The sequence below is a fragment of the Gracilinanus agilis genome, chromosome 2 (assembly GCF_016433145.1).
Source record: "Gracilinanus agilis isolate LMUSP501 chromosome 2, AgileGrace, whole genome shotgun sequence".
NCBI lineage: Eukaryota > Metazoa > Chordata > Mammalia > Didelphimorphia > Didelphidae > Gracilinanus > Gracilinanus agilis.
Window position 1 is genome coordinate 240696205 of NC_058131.1, and position 21380 is coordinate 240717584.

At 42.8% G+C, this 21380-nt stretch overlaps 1 protein-coding gene across 6 annotated transcripts; it reads right to left on the reverse strand.

Annotated features, from left to right (window-relative positions):
- Positions 1 to 953: 953 nt before the first annotated feature.
- Positions 954 to 17257, reverse strand: GDAP1L1 (ganglioside induced differentiation associated protein 1 like 1). Of its 6 annotated transcripts, XM_044661087.1 has the most exons (8): positions 17078 to 17257; positions 11540 to 11732; positions 11103 to 11110; positions 10827 to 10843; positions 10471 to 10679; positions 6764 to 6861; positions 3648 to 3762; positions 954 to 1297 (listed from the first exon to the last, which is right to left on the reverse strand). In XM_044661087.1, the coding sequence occupies exons 1-8, from the start codon at positions 17255 to 17257 to the stop codon at positions 954 to 956; spliced, it is 1164 nt and encodes a 387-aa protein (XP_044517022.1). The 6 variants fall into 6 exon arrangements, with proteins under 6 accessions (XP_044517022.1, XP_044517025.1, XP_044517024.1 ...); XM_044661090.1 differs by lacking the exons at positions 10827 to 10843; positions 11103 to 11110 and adding an exon at positions 13421 to 13429 and having other exon boundaries at positions 10471 to 10644; XM_044661089.1 differs by lacking the exons at positions 10827 to 10843; positions 11103 to 11110 and adding an exon at position 16292 and having other exon boundaries at positions 10471 to 10644; positions 11540 to 11807; positions 17078 to 17190.
- Positions 17258 to 21380: the final 4123 nt, after the last annotated feature.

Consider the following 21380-nt stretch of genomic DNA (forward strand, 5'->3'; position numbering starts at 1 on the left):
AGATGACCTTTGGCAGAGTCTAGAGCTGACCGTTTGGCCCTCTAGATAAGAATGGAAGAAGAGAGACAAAGAGGAATTGCGCTAAGAACAATGAATGTGGTACTTCATGAAATAACTACTTCCAGGCACTGAGGGTAGAACCAATCTTCTCAAAAAGGAATAGTAAAATAAATATAGAGCTAGAAAGGACCTTGAAGACTATTATGGCATTGAGTGAAAGCCACACTTATGGTGATGGAGAAACCATACCCAAATGAATAGAGACAATGAATATCCTCCATGAAATATCCCCAAGAAAGAATTAATCAGACTACAACAGCCATGGCAAAAATGAAAGGATGTTACCATTGTAGTTAATGCTGTGTAGGGCATGTCCAGAAGAGAATTACCGTTAGAGGCCTCTATGACCCATCTGCATTGTTTTGGAATATTATCAGATTCCAGAGAAATAAATCCATCCAGGGAAATCCAGGATGTGGTCTCAGAGCATTTGGATCTAGGCTAGGAACAATCCAGTTCTTAATTGTTTTTATCATTTTAAAAAATAGCCATTGGTGGGTAGAGGGAGGAAGGAAGGGACCTGGACTGCTGCTCTGCTACCAGCAACTCCCCAACTTGAAATCCCAGTGGATAGAAGTACCCAGAACTCACACCTGAGGTGGACCATTCCCTATAGTTCAGACTCAAAAACTCAAATCAAAATCAAAGGCATTCCTTGTTGCTTTGTTTGGGTTATTTTTCTCTTTTCTCCAGGTTTAATAGCTTCCTTGAGTTGTTGGTTACTTCTACTTCTAGACAATGGAATGTTTTCACATTGACAATATACTCAAATTAGGGAAAGGGTAGGGTAGGGAGGACTGTTTCAAGTTTTCAAGAGACAATTGAAGAGAGCTCATCTTGAATCACACAGCACAGAGACAAACCAACAACCAAACACCAAGCACAGCCCAGCTCTAGATGTATTTTTTCTTGAGGTACCAATAAGCAAAGTATCCCATCCCTCCCAGGGAACCCATAAGGAAGGATGCTCCAAAGAAGGATGGTGGTTTCCGCTTAACCAGCCGGAATGCATTGGGGATGACAGCAGAAAGTAGCGTGGTATGTATGTCCCCAAGGACTTTCCGGAAGGCAAAGCGTCTCTGGACCCTCTCAAAGAATGACTGCAGATTGGGTCGGCTGCCATCTTCCCAGTATTTTTTTGACAGTCCCAAGAATTTGAGGCGGTGTAAGGTGGCCCCCAGGAGGACGTCAGCCAGTGTGAAGACACAGCCACAAAGCCACAGCTCACATTTCTGCCCTGGGGAGTAGAGGGAGCAAGATAGTGTTTAAAAAAAAGTCAAATGCATACTTTTCTGTCAACCAACCAGACTCCTTTTCCTAGTCTCTATTAGCAGTGATATGGCTCTCCCAGGATATCAGGCTAAAAACTTCCTTTGTTTCCTAGAACATGTTTTACTTTTCACACTCCTTGCTCAGGACTCTCCAGTGGCTTCCCACTTTCTAGTCTAAGCCCCTTAGTCTGGTGGTATTCAGGGTACATGACAGATTGTCCAAACATTAAATTTCATTACTACCCTTTAGATCTTCATGAAGATAGCCACCCCGCATTGGTCTTCTCTTTGCTTCCTAAATACAATATATGCACTCCCTCTTCTGAGGCTTTGCTTGACTACAGTCCCATTTCACTTGTCTAAGCCCTACATGTTATTGAAGACTGAATTCATTTTATAATTCCTCCAGAAAAATTTCCATAATTGCTCCACCCCTTAGTCATCATTTTATCCTTTGAACTTCTAGGACTGAAAGTATGAGGTGATATAGAGTGCAGTGTATTTGGGGTCAGAACATCTGAATCTCAGAGAGGGAAGACACTAGAATTGAGGGGTTGCAAAAGACTTCTTGTAGAAGGTGGAACTTTAGTTGAGACTTAAAAGAAGCCAGGGAAGCCAGTAGGTAGAGATGAGGAGGAAGAGTATTCTAGTAATGGGGAACAGCTAGAGAAAATGCCCCCAAATGTCTTGTTCTTAGAACAGCCAGGAAGCCAATGTTATTGGATCAAAGAATATGTGTTAGGGAGTAATGTATAAGAAGACTGGAATGATTCGAGAGGTCTGTAGTATACAGGACTTTGAATGCCAAACACAAGATTTTGTATTTGATCCTGAAAGTGGTAGGGAGTTACTGGAGTTTATTGGGTAGGGATGTAACATGATTGGACCTACATTTTAGGAAAATCACTTTAGTAGCTGAGTGGAGGATGAATCCCACCAGCAGGATTACAATCATCCAGGCTTGAGATGATGAAGACATGTACTAGGGGGCGGCAATATATTAGAAGAGGTTGACAAGCTTTGGCAACAGATTGGATATGGGAGTGGTGGTGACAGTGAGAAATGGAGGATAATATATAAGTTTCCAACTTAAGGGAGTGAGAGGATGTAGTAATAGAGAAGGTAGGAGTTAAGGGAAGAATTTAGGGAGAAAGAGTAAATTTGTACATACTGAGTTTAAAATGTCTACTGGGGGGGGGCAGCTGGGTGGCTCAGTGGGTTGAGAGCCAGGCCTAGAGATGGGAGGTTCTGGGTTCAAATATGGCCTCAGATACTTCCTAGTTGTGTGACCCTGAACAAGTCATTTAACCCCCATTCCCTAGCCCTTACCACTCTTCTGCTATAGAACCAATACATAGTAGTGATTCTAAGACAGAAGGTAAGGGTTTAATAAACAAATAAATAAGCGAATGAACAAATAAATAAATAAATGAAATATCTCCTGGGGATCTAGTTTGGGATGAAGTAATTTGCTCATGGTCAAACAAAGAGGTGCCAGATGTAAAATCTGAACCTGTTTCCTCTGACTCTAGAGCTAGTGCTCTTTCATTTGCACTAGAAATCTGTCAGGGGTTTAGGGGAGATAAGAATCAAGCTTAAAATTGAAGAGTGATTGCACCTTGGAAAGGAGGAAGGAAAACATCGTGACCTTAGGCACAGATATGGGAATAAGCCTGGTTTGTGTGAATAACAATGAAGATATAGGTCTAGTTGAAGGGGAAGGCTTATGTAGAGGGGGGCCAGATTTAAGAGGACCATAAATGCCTGCTAGGAAGTTCTCTGTTCTAATATCTCTTCTATATCTGACATTTTATATTCTGTATCCTAAGGGTCCTTCCACCTCTAATGTTCTTTATTCTAGGTTCTAGTTTTCATCCAATTTTGACATTCTATGCTATAAGAGATCTTTGAATTCTAAAATTTGGGGAGGTTTAAAATATCATCTTCTATATTCTAAGGTCTCTTTCAGCCAGGTAGAAGAATTCAGACTTATGCAAGGAAATTGGTGAATCTTTTTAGGATCAGGGAAATGCAAGATGAAAAAATTGCCTCATAAAGATGCTTTGGAAGGCTATGCAAGATGGATGGATGGGTGGATGGGGAGGGAATGGCTCAAGGCCAAGACTTCCTATGCTTTGAGAACTTTAGTGGAAATGCATAATTAATACATTTTGAAAGAGAATGCACCCAGAGAGACCTGAACTGAGCTGAGCCAAGTTGAGCTCTGAGCCTTTTTTTCTATGATGTTTAAGAGATCAGTGCTATCTCTCTTCTACTTTCCCACATTCATCCCATTTCCACGTACCCTGGACCTACCCTCATATTCCAGTTTCCTCTTCTCCAGCTCAGCTTCAATCTGATCCAGTACCATGGCCAGTTCCCCCAAGATTTTCTTCAGGTAGTTGACATTGTCATGTTCCAGGATCTTGGCCTGAGGATAACCAGAACTAAGAGGTGAGGCCCCAAGAGACTGAGCTTCCTTCCCCACCTCCTGCTTATTCCCAAAGCCCACTTCACCTGTCTTTATTGGATTTAAAAGGATAGGAATTTTAGGAGCTAAGAAAGTAGAATAGAGTCTTGGACTTAAATCCAGAAAACCTGGGTTGCAGGTCCAGGACTGCTTCTTACTAGCTTTGTGACCTTGAGTAAATCCCTTCCCCACTTTGGGATCAGTTTCTCCATCTGAAAAGCTAGATTAAATAATATCTAAATTGGGGCCAAGTAGATAGAGAACTGGGACTAGAGTCAGGAAGATATGAGTTCACTCAAATCTAGCCTCCAACACTTTCTAGCAGTGTGACCCTGGGCAAGTCATTTAACCTCTGCCTTGGTTTCCTTATCTAAAAAATGGGGATAATAATAGCATCTGTCTTCCTAAGGTTGTAAGGTTTGATCCTAGGTTGTAAGGATTAAAAGAGGTATTGCAAAGTGCTTTGAAAATACTATACAAATGCTAGCTGTTATGATTATTAGTCCTACTCCTCTATCCTATGCCCTATAATCTAAGGTCCTGTTCAGTTAATAATAATAATAATAGCCAACATTTAAATATTGTGTACTATGTACTAGGCACTGTACCAAGAGCTTTATAATTATTATCTCATTTGATCCTTACAACAACCTTGTGAGATAGGTGATAATATTATCCTAATTTTACATGTGAGGAAGCTGAGGCAAACAGATGTTTAGTGACTTTCCCAGAATCACACAGTCCATTGGCTGAGGCCAAATTTGAACTCAGGTCTTCCCGACTCCAGGCCCAGTACTTTGTCTACTATGCCACTAGTTCTAATATTCTGTGTCCTAAAGTTCCTTCCAGTTTTAATGTTCTGTGTTCTAAGGTTTCTTCAGTCCTGTCATCCTATGCTTGATGTTTATAGGTCCCTTCTAGGATTAACATTCTAAAGTCCTTTATGGCTTTGGTATATCTCCTATCCACCATTGATTAACTGTGCAATTAGTATGTACCCAGTGTGGCATTAGTGTTAGGTGCTGGGGACACAATAGAAGAAGACAAAGCATATGAGACTTGGGTAGTCTTGTTGGGAAGATAAGACTAACATGCATGAAATGATTAGGGAACATACGTATTTTGTTTTCTCAAACTAGGCTATAAGCTCCTGATGCCAAGGATTACATAATTGATTTCTTCTGTTTTATCTTCAAAACATAATTCAGGATTGGGCATGTGCTCAGAATAATAAGGAATTATTAGGTAATGTATGAATCAATGAGTGAGTAAATGAATGGTGGGCACCAAGAGACTGATGGTGAGGAATAAGGGCCCAAATCTCTTTAGAGGCCAGTTCTGTCCACTTCTTTTCAGAGAGGGCTCTGAGAGGCACTGCAATGGTAACTAGCTGCCCACAGGATCATAGATTTAGGAAGGAGATTTAGGAGGAACCTTAGAAGCCACAAACTCCCCTCAATTCACAGATAAAGCACCTGAGATCTAGTGAAACTAAATCACATGGCTAGAGCCATACAACTTGAGAGTAAGTAAGGTGAGATTTGAATTCAGGTCTTTAGTCCAGTGACCTACTAGCTGCATCCTGCTGTCCAGGACTCACTTCAGTACTTTAAGCATTCATGATTTTGTAATTGCTCTCTCCACAAACATAGAGAGTAATTCTACCGTGCAATAGGAGACTGTTTCATGAGATGCTGCAACCAAAAAAATTCACTTGGTGGCCAAAAGACCATCATCTGCTCAGGAACCTTCTGCACTATTTAGTCCTTGGATGACAGGCTCAAAGTCCATGACTTGCCCATATGTAAAGTGTTTCCACTTTGGGAGGATCTGCCAGTATTTGCACACCATTGGCTTAGCCTTCAGGAACTCAAAATCACCTACATATCATGGTGAGACAACTCACAACAACAACAACTTCAACAACAGCTAGCACTAATAGAGCCTTCTAAGGTTTTCAAATTTTATAAAATTTGTAATTTACATATATAATTTTATTTGTGGACAACATCGCATACATAACATTTTAATTCTTAATATAATTTAATAATTTTCTACATATGTGAAATTTATAAATATCATTTTTTTATCCTCATCAACCTTGGAAGGTAGATGCTATTATCTCCATTTTACAGATGAAGCAGGCAGAGGTAAAGTGACCTGCCCAGGGTCACACAGCTAATAATCTAAAGTTGTATTTGAATTCAGGTCTCCTTGACTCCAGTTCCAAAATTCTATCCATTGTACCACCTAGCTGCCTTTAATAAATCCTGATGAAGATTTTTTTTCCTTGGGCTAATTATACTTCTATGCATATAGGGCATAACATTTAATGTCTTCCAATATAATTCATACAACTCATACTGGGAAATTAACCTCATTCTTTTTTTAATATTTTATTTTTTAGACAATTTTTCCATGGTTACACCTGATGAAGATTTTAAGGAAGGTTTACTACCCCTACTATCCCAAAGCCTCTTCCATGCTTTGATAATGGGGAATCAGACACACATAGGTAGCTGTTGTCTTCAGAATCATAGATTCCTAGAATGTTATAACTAGGATGGATCTTAGAACTTAGAATATCAGAGCTAAAAGAAACCTTAGAACATAGAATGTTAGAACTGGAAGGAAGCTTAGAGATCATTTTGTAGACTGCCCCAGTTTTCCTAAGGATAAAAGAAATCCAGAGAAAAGAAGCCACTTGCCTAAGATCACACAACTTTTTACTCCCAGAATTTTACTCATTAACCATCCTGACTTCCCCATTCCCAACAACTATGCCAGTGGTTTCATTTAGAGGGCTTTGGATTCATTTGAGACACTGCTCACTTCCCAAAAGTCTAGTTCTCTCATTGCGGAATTTCTCTGGCCTATATTTCTTTCCCTCTTAAGGACATGGCAAGATTATTTGTAAGTGTGAGTGTGTGTGTTGGAGGTGTGGGGGATTCAAGTGACTCACCATGAGTTTCTTCTGTTTGGAAAGGTAGGGCTCTGATAGTTGAGGCTCTTCTTCATGGTCCAGTTTCATTAGGTCAGTGGTGGCATTCGCCAAGTGTCCTGAGAAAAGAAGGCAGGCAGATCCTGTCCCCTCACTCCCTCCAACATCCCCCGTAGAGATAATGCTAATAACTCCTGTTTTGGGTATCATTTTAAGATTTAAAAAGAGATGATGCCATGTTATCCCTTTTAAGCAGGTAGTACAGGTATTGTTTCCATTTTATAGGGAAGAAGGGTGATGTAAGTGAAAGAATTGGGGATGTGTGTCCTGGAGAAGACTCAGGAGAAATATGACTGCTATCTTCAAGTGTCTGAAGGTCTGGCAGGGAAGAGGGAATAGGATTGTTCTTTGTCCTCCAGGGCAGAGATAGGGGAGGTTACAGAGAGGCAGGTTTGGGGCTCCATGTAAGGAAGGGAGGAGAGCCAGTTAATAGGCTGCTTAGGAGGCAGTGAGTTTCCTGGAGGGATCCAAGTTGAGGCTGGAAGACTGCATAGTGAAGATGTTGTGGAAGGGATTCTTGCCCAGATATTGATTGAACTAGATGACCTCTGGAGTCCCTTCCAGGTCAAAGATTCTGTGAGGCTATGTCTTGTCCAAGGTCACAGAGGCATATAATGTAGATGATCAGGAAATAGGTTCCATTGCAGTATCCCAGACATACTGTGTGTATTGTTTCCTTTCTTTTTTCAGTAGACCCTCATTGATATATAATAGTAATAGCTAACATTTCCATAGTACTTGGTGCTAAGCACTTTATGATTACTATCTCATTAGATCTTCACAACACTCCTGAAAGGTAGGTATTATTATTATTTCCATTTTACAGGTGAGGAAACTGAGAGAAGTAGGGTTAAGTGTCTTGCCTGAAGTCATAGAGCTAGTAAGTGTCTAAGTCTGAATTGGAACTTGGGTCTTCTTGAATTTAGGCCTAGTGCTCTATCTACTATGTCCTCAATGCCCACTATGTCTGTACGGAAGGCACCTGGCTGTCTCCCTGTTCCTCCTAGATTGCCCAGCTCTACTGCCCAGGCAGTAGGATACAGTGAGAACTAGGTTGGCTGACTTGGAGTCAAGAAACATAGCTTTGCCTCCTGGCACCCTAGGGCTTTTCTGAGTCTCAGTTTCATTAGTGTTCTCTATGACATGAGAACTGTACTTCCTTCACTGGTGGAGATTTCACCCAGTATAAAGTACCATATAAATATGAGTTCTGTTTAGTAACATATGGCAGGAGTAATAATCATAATAGAAATAAAGAACAAAATCCCTTCATATTCCAGAGACTACTGGAGATGGCCTCTAGAACTTTAATAATTAAGAGAAGAAATAACTGAAAGTAGACTTAAGTCTGATCATCTTCTCCATCCTTGCCCCTATACACAGATATACAACTAATTTACTCCTTCCAACCCATAGAAGAACTGAATGAAACACATTGTTTCCACTTTTCAGTCACCAAAGACCACAGGCCAGTAGAGGGGAAGGGAAGAGAGAGAGGAGATTTAGAATTGGAAGGGGCCTAACAGATCAATTAATCCAACTCTCTTGTTTTTACTGATGAGGAAATGGAGGTATAATGTGGGCAAGTGACTTCCTTAAGGCCACCAAGGCTTGTTTGAACTCAGGTCCTCTGAGTCAAGTCTAGGATTCTTTCCACTATACCAGGAGTCGACAACGTATGGCTCTTTCTGCAGGAGCCATAAAGTCAATTTTTTTTCAGGCGCTGTTACAGGAGCGCACTATGCGCATAGTACGGCTCTCAGGAAATTACATTTTTAAAAATGTGGCATTTATGGCTCTCACGGCCAAAAAGGTTGCCGACCCCTGTACTATACCATGGGTCTCCAGTGTCTTCCTAAATGCAGACATCAGGTGAAGTGGGTTGTCAAATATATCTTTTAAGCATCATATTTTTTTACCTCACCTCACTTAATTTACAGTGATTTCCCTTACTTTGCCTCTGTTGGTATTATTCCTCTTTCTTTTCCTCATGTTACCAGGAGAGGGAAACCTCTCTCTCTGCCTCTCTCTCTCTGTCTCTCCTACCTCCTCTTCTTTTCTCTCTCCCTTCCTCACCTAATGCCTTTCTTCTTCATTTGATGGGATCAGAGTGGGCAGAGTAGAAGAGAGATTGGCTAATCGGGCTCAGAAAGGAATGAAGTAAGAGCAGAAAGAAGCAGGAGCTAGCACTGTGAAGGGAGAGCAATTCTGGGGGAGGATATGAGCTGTAGAGCCAGAAAGTACCTTAGAGATCATCTAGTCCAATTCTCTCATTTCCCATTTTACAGATGGGGAAACTGAGGCCCCACAGCATTAGTGATTTGCTGATGTTTATTTATACCAGTAGTGAGTAGTAGGGCTAGTATTCAAGCCCAGGTCTTCCATATCTAGTTCTGAAAATCCCAAGGGATTACAATGTGTATCTAATCCAGGGTGGAATAAGGGGGAGCATAAACATGTAAACACTAAAAGCCTGCAGAGTACAAATCTTAAGCCACAGGAATGGATATCTTGAGAGATATTTGCAGGTGGCACTAACATGGAGAGGTTTAGGAGTGAGTGACTTTCTATGGAGGTCACTCAAATTTTAGCCCTAAAATGCTAAGACCACTCATTTGTTCATAAGATCAAAACTCTCCTGCTAAGAATAGTTAGGAGGGAGCCAGAGGAATGTGGCATATCAGGATCCTGAAGTATAGGACCTGGACTGGAAGGGATGCCCCTTGGGAGAGGGCCTGGTCCACTTGTTTGAGTTTTATTGCTGAGGAAAGTAAGGGATCCATTGCCTTCTTGGCTCACCCTACCCAGCCTACTGGGCAGGTTCTAGGGAGCACCTCTGCAGCTCCTACTTTCTGGCTATATTAAGCTTCGTCAATGTTTCATGAATGTTTGAAGGTCAAGAACAGCATTTTCCCTTCAGTCAGTCACTTGGGACAGACACCTGCCCCACTCAGGATTATTCAGCATAGGTCTGGCAAGGGAGGGAAAAGAAAGGAAAACCCTGGAGGAGAAAGGCTCCCTTTGGACCTGTCCAGTGATTGATTAGTGATATCAAGCTCCATCAGGCGCCTGGCACTGAAGGTCCCAAGGTGACTGATCAGCTTCCTTGCCAAGGTGACTTGCCCTCCTCTCACTGGTGGGGAGAGTGGCATGTCTGCTCTGGTCTTCACATGTTCTGCCTGGCTCTCTACAACTGACCCTGGTAAAAGCAGCAGCAGCTTTGGTAGAGGCAAAGGAGAGGAGAGGAATAGGGATATAACTCATGGCTGGACACAACACAGAGGGTCTAATAGTGATTCTGGAAAGGCCTCAGAGCCTGGAATTGGGGAAAATAGGGCAGGGAGCAGAAATATTTTTTTAAGTACAATAGAGAAAGGGAGGAGGGAGGAGGGAGAAAGGATGAGAGTGAGAGAGAGAGAGAAAGAGAGAGAGAGAGAGAGAGAGAGAGAGAGAAAGAGAGAGAGAGAGAGAGAGAGAGAGAGAGAAGAAAATGGGGTTGGGAAAAAAGGAAAGTAAAAAAGTAAAAAGAGAAATGAGTCAGTAGAAAAGAGGAGGGCAATCAGGGAATGAGAAAGATGAAGGGAGAAGAAAGAAGCAAATGGAAAGAATTGATGCTCAAATTCCTGACTCCTCCTGTTGGGCTAGGCTTTCCTGGGCTGGCCACTTACTTCGAATCTCAGCTGTGGCATACTTAGGGATCATGGAATCAGTGGTGAGCTCGGGATGGAGGATGCAGCCGTGGGTATAGGCGTCCATGGGGAGGGAATCCAGCAGCTCACGGTATTGCAGTACCCGGGCATGAAGCAGGCTGCCAGCCTCAGGTATCAACTGGGCCACATGTTCTAGGATGGGAAAAAAAAGAAGCAGGGCTGGGTATAGTCCACAAAGATGCAGATTCCAGAAATCTCCCTCTATCCTGTTCCAGGGGAGAAAGGTATTACAACCCAATGTGTATGTCTTAGGTTCATTGTCTCAGTCCTAGGCCCAAGGTGATCACCTTTTCTTCCCTTAGGCAAATCTCATTCCCTTTGGACACCATCCCTCGGGAGAGAGCTGGACTCCTGGGGACTCCTTGGTGGTTCCAACATTCCTCGGCATCAGAGTAGGACGGGACTTCTAGAACATCTAGACTAACCACTTCATTTTATAAAGGAGGAAACAAGCAGAGAAGAGAGTTTGCCCATCGATGGTCACATAATTAATTAGTAGCAGATCTGGGGCTTGAAATCAGTACTTCTAAATTCCAGATAAGAGCATCTTCTGTCACATAGTCAGCCTTGCTTGCTTGGGAGCCTCTTACTCTGGTACCTTTGAGGAGTCCTTGTGCCAGAGATGATCAAAGGAGTTTCCCACTGAGAGGCCCTTAGACCTCAAGGGAATCATAGGGTTTAGAGACAGAAAGGTTAGAGAGCTAGAAAGAAATCATTTCATTTGGGGTTTCTTGACTTTTTTGCATACCATGAAGCCTATGTACTCCTCAAAATCATGTTTTTTTAACATATAAAATAAAATATATACAAAAGAATATTGAAATGCAGCTATTAGAAATATTTTTTAAAGTAAAGTTTACTGACCCCAGGTTAAGAATTCTAGTCCAACTCTTGCCTTTTGCCAGTGTAGACAATTGAGGACCAGACAGGAAAAATGACTTTTTCCAAATGTACATAGCTAGTGAGTGGCAGAGACCTTGCTGTTACCCATGCTCCTGGGTGCCCTATGAAAAACAGGTCGCCATACCTCCAGTGAAGGTGCGCTCCACGTAGTCTATGATCTGGTCATAATCACTGATGATGTTGTCTCGGTGAATGATGACGGGTACCTCTTCGCCCAGGTTCAGACGCATGAACCATGGTTCCTTGGGCTCACTCAGAGGCAGGCTGACATCCCGCTCATCACAGGGTAGCCCCTTCTCTGCAATCACCAGTCGTACCTGGGTGGGGGTTGGGGTGGAGGGGCTCAGAGGGGACAGGGGCATGGGAAGAGCCCGGACACACACAGGGGGAAACTCTGTTCAGGGGAGATGGGGGGCATGTGGGGAGGGAGATAACACACAATAGGGTATAATACTGGTTTGGGGGATGTGAGCTGGGAGATCCTGGCAGGGACTTGGGTCCCTAAATTCTGTCCCGATTCTCCACTATGGTCTGTCTCATAATGACAGAACATTAGAACTGGAAGGGACATTAGGACACAGAACAAATATCAGAGTTGGAAGGGACTGTAGAGATCATCCAATTCAACTGTCTCACTTTACAAAGGAGGAAACAGAGGCCCAGAGAGGCTGAGCCCAAGGCTGAATGCTCATTAATCGGAGACTGAACTCCTCACATTTTGTGCCAGGTAGGAGGAGGAGGCTTGTTCTGTCTGTAAGGCTGTATGTAAATGTCTGCCAGGGTAAGCAGCACTGTGGGGCAGAGTGTGAACTCTGCGTGGGTGAGGATCTGCGTTTCTCTAGGTATGACTGTTCCTCTGTGTGTATATGCCTCCCCATGCACTCACGCACCTGCGTGTGTAGGCACACTCCAATATAAACACGAGCTGTGGGTTATATGTGGACGTGTGCACATTTATGACTCTGGATGTGACTGTGTGCCCAGTAGTCCCAAAGACATAAGGCAGCCCTGCTTATCCTTCTCACTGCTTGCATGGGGAATGGTAATAAGGGTTGGGAGAGCTGAGAGAAAAGGTCTAAGTTCCCTCAGAGTTCTTTCCTAGAGTGTTATTCAATCCTTTCCAAATTGGCCCAGACACTGTCTCCTCTTCCTCCCTGGTAGTTCCAGCACCACTGGACAGAAAAGCAGCACTTGAGTTCCCCTTTAGAGGGCCACAGCATTAGATTTATATTCCAAGGGATAAGAGAACTCTAGCAATACTACACAGGGAGAGTAACTCCCATAATTGGGACATATGGAGAAGCCTTAAACTTGGAGTCAGGAGTCCTGGATTCAATTCCTGGATGTCCCACTGACTCATTGTGTGACCTTGGACCCATCATTTCCCCTGGACTTCAGCTTCCCTGTCTGTGAAATGGTGTGGCCGGCTTAGATGACCTCTAAGATCCCTCCTAGTTAAGCCATTTTCTATGTTTTATAATTTTTATAGTTAAAGGGCCTGACATTTGTGCAGTCTGTTATCCCAATGACAGTCCCTCCCTGGGCCTTGGTTTCCTCATCACAAAATGAGGGCATTTTTGGGCTAGATAGTCTTTAAGGTCCCTTCCAACTCAAAAATCCTTTGTTTGTCACCTACATTAGACTCCTAGAAGTGAAGGAGGCTGGAGGCTGAGGGGGAAGAAGGAGCTACTGATATTTTATTTAGGGAGAATGACTTAGGTTAAATGCTGTTAAAAGTGTGAGGTTGCACAAGCTACCAAGGATAATCTTTTTTTCTGAGTCAAGCTGTGGGCCAAAGCAACTGGGAAATCTAGCTGGAGGTAGGGAAGGGCCATCAGGTTCATCTGCACAGCTTTGCCATCTTTGTTGTGTATGGGCAGAGCCAATCTTAAACAGAAGTTGGAGGGGCTCTGAGCAGGGATCCCTATCCCCCCTGAGGTGAGAAGAGCACTGGATTCTTGAGTTAGAAGATCTAGGTTATAGGACCAGCTTTGCCACTTACTACTTGTATGACCTTGGGCAAGTCATTTCATGTTTAGGACCTTTAATTACCCTAACTGTAAAATGAGAAGATTGAATAAGATTATCCAGCTCTAAATTCCTCCATAACCTGACTCTTTCCTACATTTCTACTCTTCTTATTCCTTATACTCCTAACCTATTGCACATACTCTGCCATGCAATGACACTGACCTCCCTGTTGTTCTTTGTACTAGATGCCCCAGGCATTCTCTCTTGACTCCATCTCTTGATTCTCATAATATTAATTTGCTCTCTGCCTTGCATAGAACACTCGCTGAGCTTCCTTGGCTTCTTTCAAGTATCAGATAAAAACACCACCTTCTGATTTCCCTCTGTGTATCTTGATCTTGAGTAGTCCTTAGTTAGCCGTAGTTGTTTGTTATTCCCCTCTCCTCTCCTCTGACCATAAACTCCTTGAACTCAACAACTGTCTTTAGCCTTTCTTGGTATCTTCTGCACTTTGAATGGTGTCTTTGCATAGTAAGCACTCAATAAAATGCTTGTTCACACACTGTTATGAGTTCTAAGAATCTTTGTGGCTCTAATTCAATTCAATGAACATTTATTAAGTACCTATTGTGCGTAAGGCACAAGGGATACAAATAATCTGTGCCCTCACATTCTATTTTTTGTATTCCAAGATCTCTTCCAGTTAAAACATTCTATAATTTCATGGATATCTTTCCAGATAGTCTCCACTATTAGTGACTCATTCCTTTGGCTTAAGTATCTCTCTCTCCAGGATCCTTTGGCAAGCTGCAAATTCTTCCTACCCTTATCCCAGGGAGAGAATATTCATTCCCTAATTCTTTAGAGAGACTGAATGTCTCATATTCTTTTTTGCTGAAGAAAAGAGCACCTGAAAGTACTGGGTCACTGGTGTGGGGGATCCAAAATGATACTAGATCACTTTTCTGTAACAGGGATTAGTATACACATTTGGTGTAGCATTCCTTTGGACCTTGAACACTGCCCAGCCTTCCAGAAGCCCTATTGAAATGAAAAAACTATTGGTGGCTGGGTAGAAATACTTCAAACATTATCAACCTATGCCCTTAATGGGATTAGAATTATCAGATTTTAGAACTTGAAGGGTCCTAAGAAACATTTACTTCAATCCCTTTATTTTATACATTAGGAAATCAAGGTCCAGAGAGACCCACTGATTTGCTCACACAGCTACTAAGAGTCAGAACCAGGATTTAAACTCAGTTCATCTGACTTCCAATCCAGTTCTCTTTCTGTAACATATTACAGCTGCCCTCTCCAGTTTATGATGCTTTTAAATGTTGAGAGTTAGTTCTGAAATGGGACAGTCCAGGCACTGGAAAAGCAAGGGGAAAGGGAACTCGGAGATGGGAGCTGTGACCACTGAGTGTTTATAACGGAGAGTCCTCGCTCTGAGTAAGGGCTAAGGCCAACCCAACGACCCAGGAGTTTGATTAAAGTTGGAAAGTATATGTAGGGACACAAAGACGAGGAAAGCAAGGGGCTCTTTAGGGGAACAGGGACCAAAGGAACTGACACCCGTACGAGTTCTCTGTTCCCATATTTAAAGTTAGGGTTAGGAAGCCAAGCTTGGCTTATCTCTCTGCTAAGCCTCCCCAGTAGCTCTGGCCATGGTGCTGAACACGAGGAGTATCTTCAGTCTTCCCACATACTTTCCCACATACTTTCCTAGCATTCCTCAGGGCCTGATTCCTAGTTAGTCAACAACTAGATTGTGAGAGGCTCTCATGGTCCCCCTTCAATCCCTAGAACCACACTGAGTTATATAGTCTGTCCCCAAACTAGCACCAACTCTTGGAGGAACATCTACCTAAATGGACATAGTGAAGAAGTGAGATATTATGGAGAGAGCAGCAGACTGAGAGTCAAGAAAGTTGGATTCTAGTCCTGGTTCATCCACGAACCTGCCGTATGACCTTGGGCAAGTCACTTCCCCTCCTCAGTATCCAGATCTATCAAATTGAGGTGAGGGGAGAGTTAAATCTCTAAGATCCTTAATAGCTATATAGTTCTGCATTCCCTCTTCTTCCCTTATTATTCTTACCTACAAAGGTGAAAGAAGAGCTATTCCTTCTTCCTTTGACTCTGACCATTCCCCTGCACCCCCTGCTACATAGTTTTAGCCCCTGGATTTTACTCAGGAAATCGATGTCACTGATGCTCATTTTCAGGGAAACTTTGGGGCCCAAAGGGTTAATGAATTGTTAAGGGTGTCCTGTGCCTTTAAACATGCCTGCCTAGCTCTGAAAGAGCCCAGCAGGCCTTGAGGAACTGTGACAGGCTCAGGAGGGTGGGGAAATGAGGGGAGAGGGTTAACTCTTTCCTTCCCAGTATGAAAACATGCTGGAAGGGAAGAGGAGTACACTTGGAGTGGTAGAAAGGTATTGACAGCAGCTCCAGAAGCTGGGGACTGCTGGACATAAGGCAGTTCCTCTGGTATCCCTAAACAACCCCTATTCTGAAGGCAGGATTTTAAGGATCATTAAAGGATTTAAGAATTAAAAGGAATCTTAGAATCCAACCCCTTTACAAATTAAAAAAAAAACTGAGGTTTAGGAATGGGGAGTGACTTGCCTAAGGTCACAGAGATAGTAAGTGGGAGAGATGAGATTTTAACCTGATTCTGACTCCAATTCTCATTCTCAAAAAAAAAAGATTCCATGCTACTTTCAGAACCCAGGCAACTTTGAATCCATTGGTTCTGGAGGTGAGTAGGTACAGAGGGCGCTGAACCTGGGTGAGTAGGGCAGGAGAAAGGTGGTTGAGTGAAGTCCCTAACCCCCAAGACTGGAAGTTGTGACCCCTTGTTACCGATCCTAGCTGTGTTACCAATTTGTTATATGACCCTGGGGAAATTATTGTCCTAGGTCTTAGTTTCCCCATTTGTAAAGTGAGGGGGTTGAACTAAATGGTTTCTGAGAGATCCTGTAGCTCTAAATCTCTGAAATTGGGGTGCTTGGAAGCCACAGATACTTACCCCACTCACCCCTACCCCAGCCCACCCCACCATCTCTAGCTCTGTGGAAGAAAGGTTGGAGCTAGGTTGGGCTGGGCTGGGCTGGGCTGGGCTGGGCTGCAGTGTCTGGGACAAAGAATGGTAGGGTCTGCTGTATCAGGTCTAGAGAAATGGTAGCTTTTCCAGCTGAGTCCCTCAGCACCTTTTCTTTCCTCCCTTCCTTCTGATAACCTCTGACAGTAGCTTTCTTGGCTGTTTTCTTTGTCTGTACTTGTCTGCTTGTCCCCATCCCCCTCGGCCCCATTCTCAGTCTCTCCTTGGGGAGCAGAATAGCCAGGCATCGGGGATGAGCAGGTCTCAGACACTGGGAGTTGGGTGGGTGGGTGAGTGGGTGGGGGACAGCTGCCTCCTCCACCCGGAATCCTCAACTGCAACTATAACCTGCCAAAAGAGCCAGGCTAGCTGCAGGCTAGGGCTGGAGCACCCCGGGGAAGCCCATGGTGTTTACTGTTCCTTGGGGATGAGGAGAGGGAAACCTTGCCCACTCCAATACTCCTCCCCCCACCAAGCTCAGGTCCCATCCCATCCCAGGCCCCCTGAGCCAAGAGGCTAGGATGCCCAGGCTTCTGGGTTCCCCACTCCCACTGCCCTCCAGAGCCTGCCTCCTGCATGTACCTTCTGGGAGCTGAAGGACTGAGTCCAGTGGTAGAGAACCAGGCTCTCCTTGGCCCACTGGGAGGGGTCAGCTGCCTCCTGGCCCTCCGAGGCCTCCGGAGCCTTCCCTGCATCACTCTCCAGTGCCGAAATGGGCCACCAGCTACACTTGGTGGGAGTCAGGTTGTTCGGCGTCGCCATGACAGGCAGAGCTTGGAAGGAAAGGAGGAAGGAGGCTTCCTAGCGGTGGCAGTAGCAGCAGCACTCACAGAGCATCACATGGCCTCTCCGAAGCCTCTGTTGTCACTGGGGCTCCAGGCTGGAATCTCATTACTCATCGGGGGGCTCCAGAGGGGCCTGCAGGGAGCCTTCCCCTGCCCCACCCTGGAGGGGGTGGCTGTGGATGTCGGGTCACTGCAGAATTCAGCCTAAGCCCAGAGCCGGCCCGGCAGCTCTGCAAGACACCTGAGAATCCCCAGGGTGCCTGGGAATTTGACTTATGATGAAGAGATATCATCCCGCCCACTGGGGAAGGGACCTTTACCTCTTCTGTCTAGGACATAGCTGGAGAGATTTAGCAGCCCTGGGCTTGAAGACCTGATTTAAGTCCTGTGTCTACCGATTATTTGCTATGCGACCTTGAGCAAGTCATTTAATATTTCTGAGCCTCAGATTTCTCATCTGTAAAATGGGACTTTTCCAGCATTAACATTGCTTGTTCTAAGGGCCCTTTTATTTCTGATAGTCTGTGTTCTAAGGTCCCTTTCAGATCTAACATTCTATGATTCTGGGAGAGGGCCAGACTCTTGTTCAAATTGCATAAGGGATTTCCTGATGGTTGCATTTGAGTATCAATTGGAAAGTGCTTTCTATCCCCCTCAAAACTCCCCCTATTTAAAGAGGCAGCCAGGTGAAGCAAGAGCCCTGGCTTTGGAATCTGAGGACTTGTATTCTAGTCCCAGCTGTTGCCACTATTTGTGTGCCTTTGTGCAAATCACATCCTACTTTTTTCCTCAATAAAATGAGGAATAATCACACATACCTTACTTAACTTTCACGATCATATTTTTCTTGATGGTAAGAATAGGGACTGGACCAGTACTTTTATTGGTATAGGAACTCCCCAGTGAGGGAACTCATTCTATAATACAGGATCTGTGCCTTCTCTGAGTCTTAGATAGCTCTCTAAAGCACAGAGAGGTCGAGGACTTGCCCAGGATCACACAGCCAGGATTTGTGAGTTAGGTTTATTTCCAGGTCTCCTTAACCTCCAAACTAACTCTTTATCTACTCTATGCCATGCTGCCTCTCACAAAAAAAAAAGTTTTATTACTGCTCTTCTTTTTTATATCACCATCAGTTTCCAATACCCTCATCCCATGCCACTCTTCTTTGTAATACATAAATGCAATAAAGCAAAAATGAAACATCACATCGGCTCTGTCTGAAAATGAAAGCCACCTTCAGCACCTATAATCAATTCCTCATTTCTTTGCTGAAAGGCAGGAAGCCTGCTTCACCATCAGCCATCTGAAGTCAGGATTAGATACGATTTGAGTAGAATTCTGAAGTTATAAAGCACTTCATTTAATTATTTCTTTTTGGGCATGAGATCTTACTTTTATTTTTTAGATATTTATTTTTCTTTTTACCAATTACACGTAATAACAAATTTCCACATAAATTTTCCCAAGTTACATGATTGAACTTCTCTCCCTCCCTCCTTTCCCTTCTCTCTTCTGGTAACAGGAGGCAATTTGATCTGGGTTATACATGTGTTATCATACAAAGCTTATTTCCATATTGTTCATTTTTGTGAATAATCTTATAAAACCCCAACCACAAAACATATACCCAAATAAACAAGTGAAAAATTGTATGCTTGTAAAGTACTTTAGAAGTATAATGCAGGGGGCAGCTGGGTGGCTCAGTGGGCTGAGAGTCAAGCCTAGAGACAGGAGGTCCTGGGTTCAAATTTGACCTCAGACACCTCCTAGCTGTGTGACCCTGGGCAAGTCACTTCACCCCCATTGTCTAGCCCTTACCCCTCTTCTGCCTTAGAACCAATACATAGTAATGATTCTAAGATGGAAGGTAAGAGTTTAAAAAAAAAGAGTGACCCCTGTAAATCTTCATTCACCCCCTCTCTGTAAGTTTTTCTTTTTGCCTTTAAAAACCTGTAAATGTCAGTGATCAGCGTCTCAGATTTTGATCTGGGGGAAAAAATACAGACCTCTGGCCCTGTAAGTTCTGTCACAATAAAACCAGATCTTAACCCAGAAGGGTCTCCTAGCATCTTATTTTTATACAAGTCCTTCTGGGAGTGTCAGGGTTTAATTGTCAGCCATTAACTGCTTAATTTATCAGTCTAAAATTTAAGGTCCCCCACAATCTGACTCCAACCAACTTTTCCGGTTTTGTTTTACATTATTCTTCTTGAGATCTGCATTTTATGCAGTTGTATTTTTAAAAATTTCATCCTGCCCTCCTTCACCTCCCTGAGTTTATAAAGGCCATCATTTCTCATGTCTAGAATACACTTTTCTTATTGGTGCCTATTAAAATATTTTCTTCATTCAAAGTTCAGTTCCTTACGAAGCCTATGTTGAATTCTCTGTCTTTATCTCCAAGCTGAAATGTTCTATTTTTCTTCTTTCTTCTAATTTTCCTAGAGCACATTGTCCTCTTTGTCCCACCAGATTCTAGTTTTCTACATACATCCCCCTAGTAGAATGTAAGATATTTGATGGTGGAAACTGTAGGTTTTTTAAAAATAGGATCATAGTTTTTTTTTTCACTATTTACTTATTCCCATTTTTAAAAATTGGTTTGGTACAGCAAGACATTGCTTAGCCTCTCTTCCAATAAGATATCTCCCAAATCACACAAGATTCCTTGGAAGAGGAAATAACAGAAATAACTTGGTTTGTATCACCATGGGCAAGAAAATTAGTATCTCTATTTTGCAGTACAAAACTGTGCCTCAGTTTCCTAATGTGTAAAATGAAAGTGTTAGCTCAGATGGGCTCTGAGGTTCTTTTTAGCCCTAGTTCTAGATCTTTAAGGCCAGCTAGGTAGTGCAGTGGACAGAGCTCCAGGCCAGGAATCAGGAAGACCCATCATCCTGAGTTCAAATCTGGCTGTGTGACCCTGGGCAAGTCACCCAATTCCTGTTGCCTCCATTTCCCCATCTGTAAAATGAGCTGGGGAAGGAAATGACAAATAACTCCAGTGTCTTTGCCAAGAAAACTTCAAAAGAGGTCATAAAGAGTCAAACACTGACAGACTGAAATGACAACAACAATTAGATCTTTAAGTACTATAATCATTAACATCCAGTGAGATATAAAACAGTATGACTTTTCTTTGCCAAATGGGTTTGCCATTTCATGAAGATTCTGTAGATGATGAGGTTTCTGTAGGTTTTTTGTTGATGACATTATGCTGATAATGAAAACTATTACCCTAGTTAATTCTGAAGGTATAATTATATCAGGATGGACATAAAAACGGGTCTACTCCATTTCTAAAGAGGAAAACTACTCTAAGGCTCAAAAAATAAATTCATCAACTTCATTCTGCCAAAATTCTATACTATTTTTCTTTTCAATATACTATACAGATGATCATTCTTATACTTTGTTCCAAGTGAGATCAATTTAAGATCTAACTCCATTTATGATATCCGTTGATCTATCATAGAATTGTGGTTTACCTTAGAATTCGAATCCTACTCCCTTCTCTAATCCCCTCCCATTTTAAAATGAGAGGAAACTGGAGCTCGAGGAACTTAAGTCACTTGCCAAAGTAATAGAAGTACCAAGTAGAAGACAAGAATTTGAACTCAGGTCTCTCACTCTAAATCCAATGTTTTTCCAGTTACTCAAAATTAACTCAACAGAATTTATACAACATTAATTGAATCAATGCAGTGGGTTTTATGTGTAACTGAAGTTTAAAGCTGTATAAATATGTGTTTCAGGAAAGACCATAATGTCTAAAAAAGCCATCTTCTTTGGCTCAAAGCTTTGCTTCCTGTTAACATTAATTCTTTGGAGAGGTAGTAGTAGGAAGAATACAGAGGGGATATAAAGGACTTCATTTCTAGCTTCTCTTTCCTTGCCCTGCCTCTGGTTTCTTTTCCAGATCTTGCTCATTTCTATTTCTGATCTTAGAGTTAGATCTTAGAAAGATAGCAGAGATAATGTTATCCAACACCTTAATTTAATAGATAAGGAAATCGAAGCTCAGTGAGCTGAAACAACTTGCCCAAGGTCACCTAGGAAATAAAAGACATAGCTAGGGGATTTGAACCCAGGGCTAC

Coding starts and splice junctions, on each gene's coding strand:
- GDAP1L1 (XM_044661087.1), bottom strand. CDS start 17,257: ATGGCGACGCCGAACAACCTGACTCCCACCAAGTGTAGCTGGTGGCCC. Junction 11,733..17,077: donor AGTCCTTCAGCTCCCAGAAG/GTACATGCAGGA, acceptor ACCCCCACCCAG/GTACGACTGGTGATTGCAGA. Junction 6,862..10,470: donor TGCCACAGCTGAGATTCGAA/GTAAGTGGCCAG, acceptor TTCTTTTCTCAG/GACACTTGGCGAATGCCACC.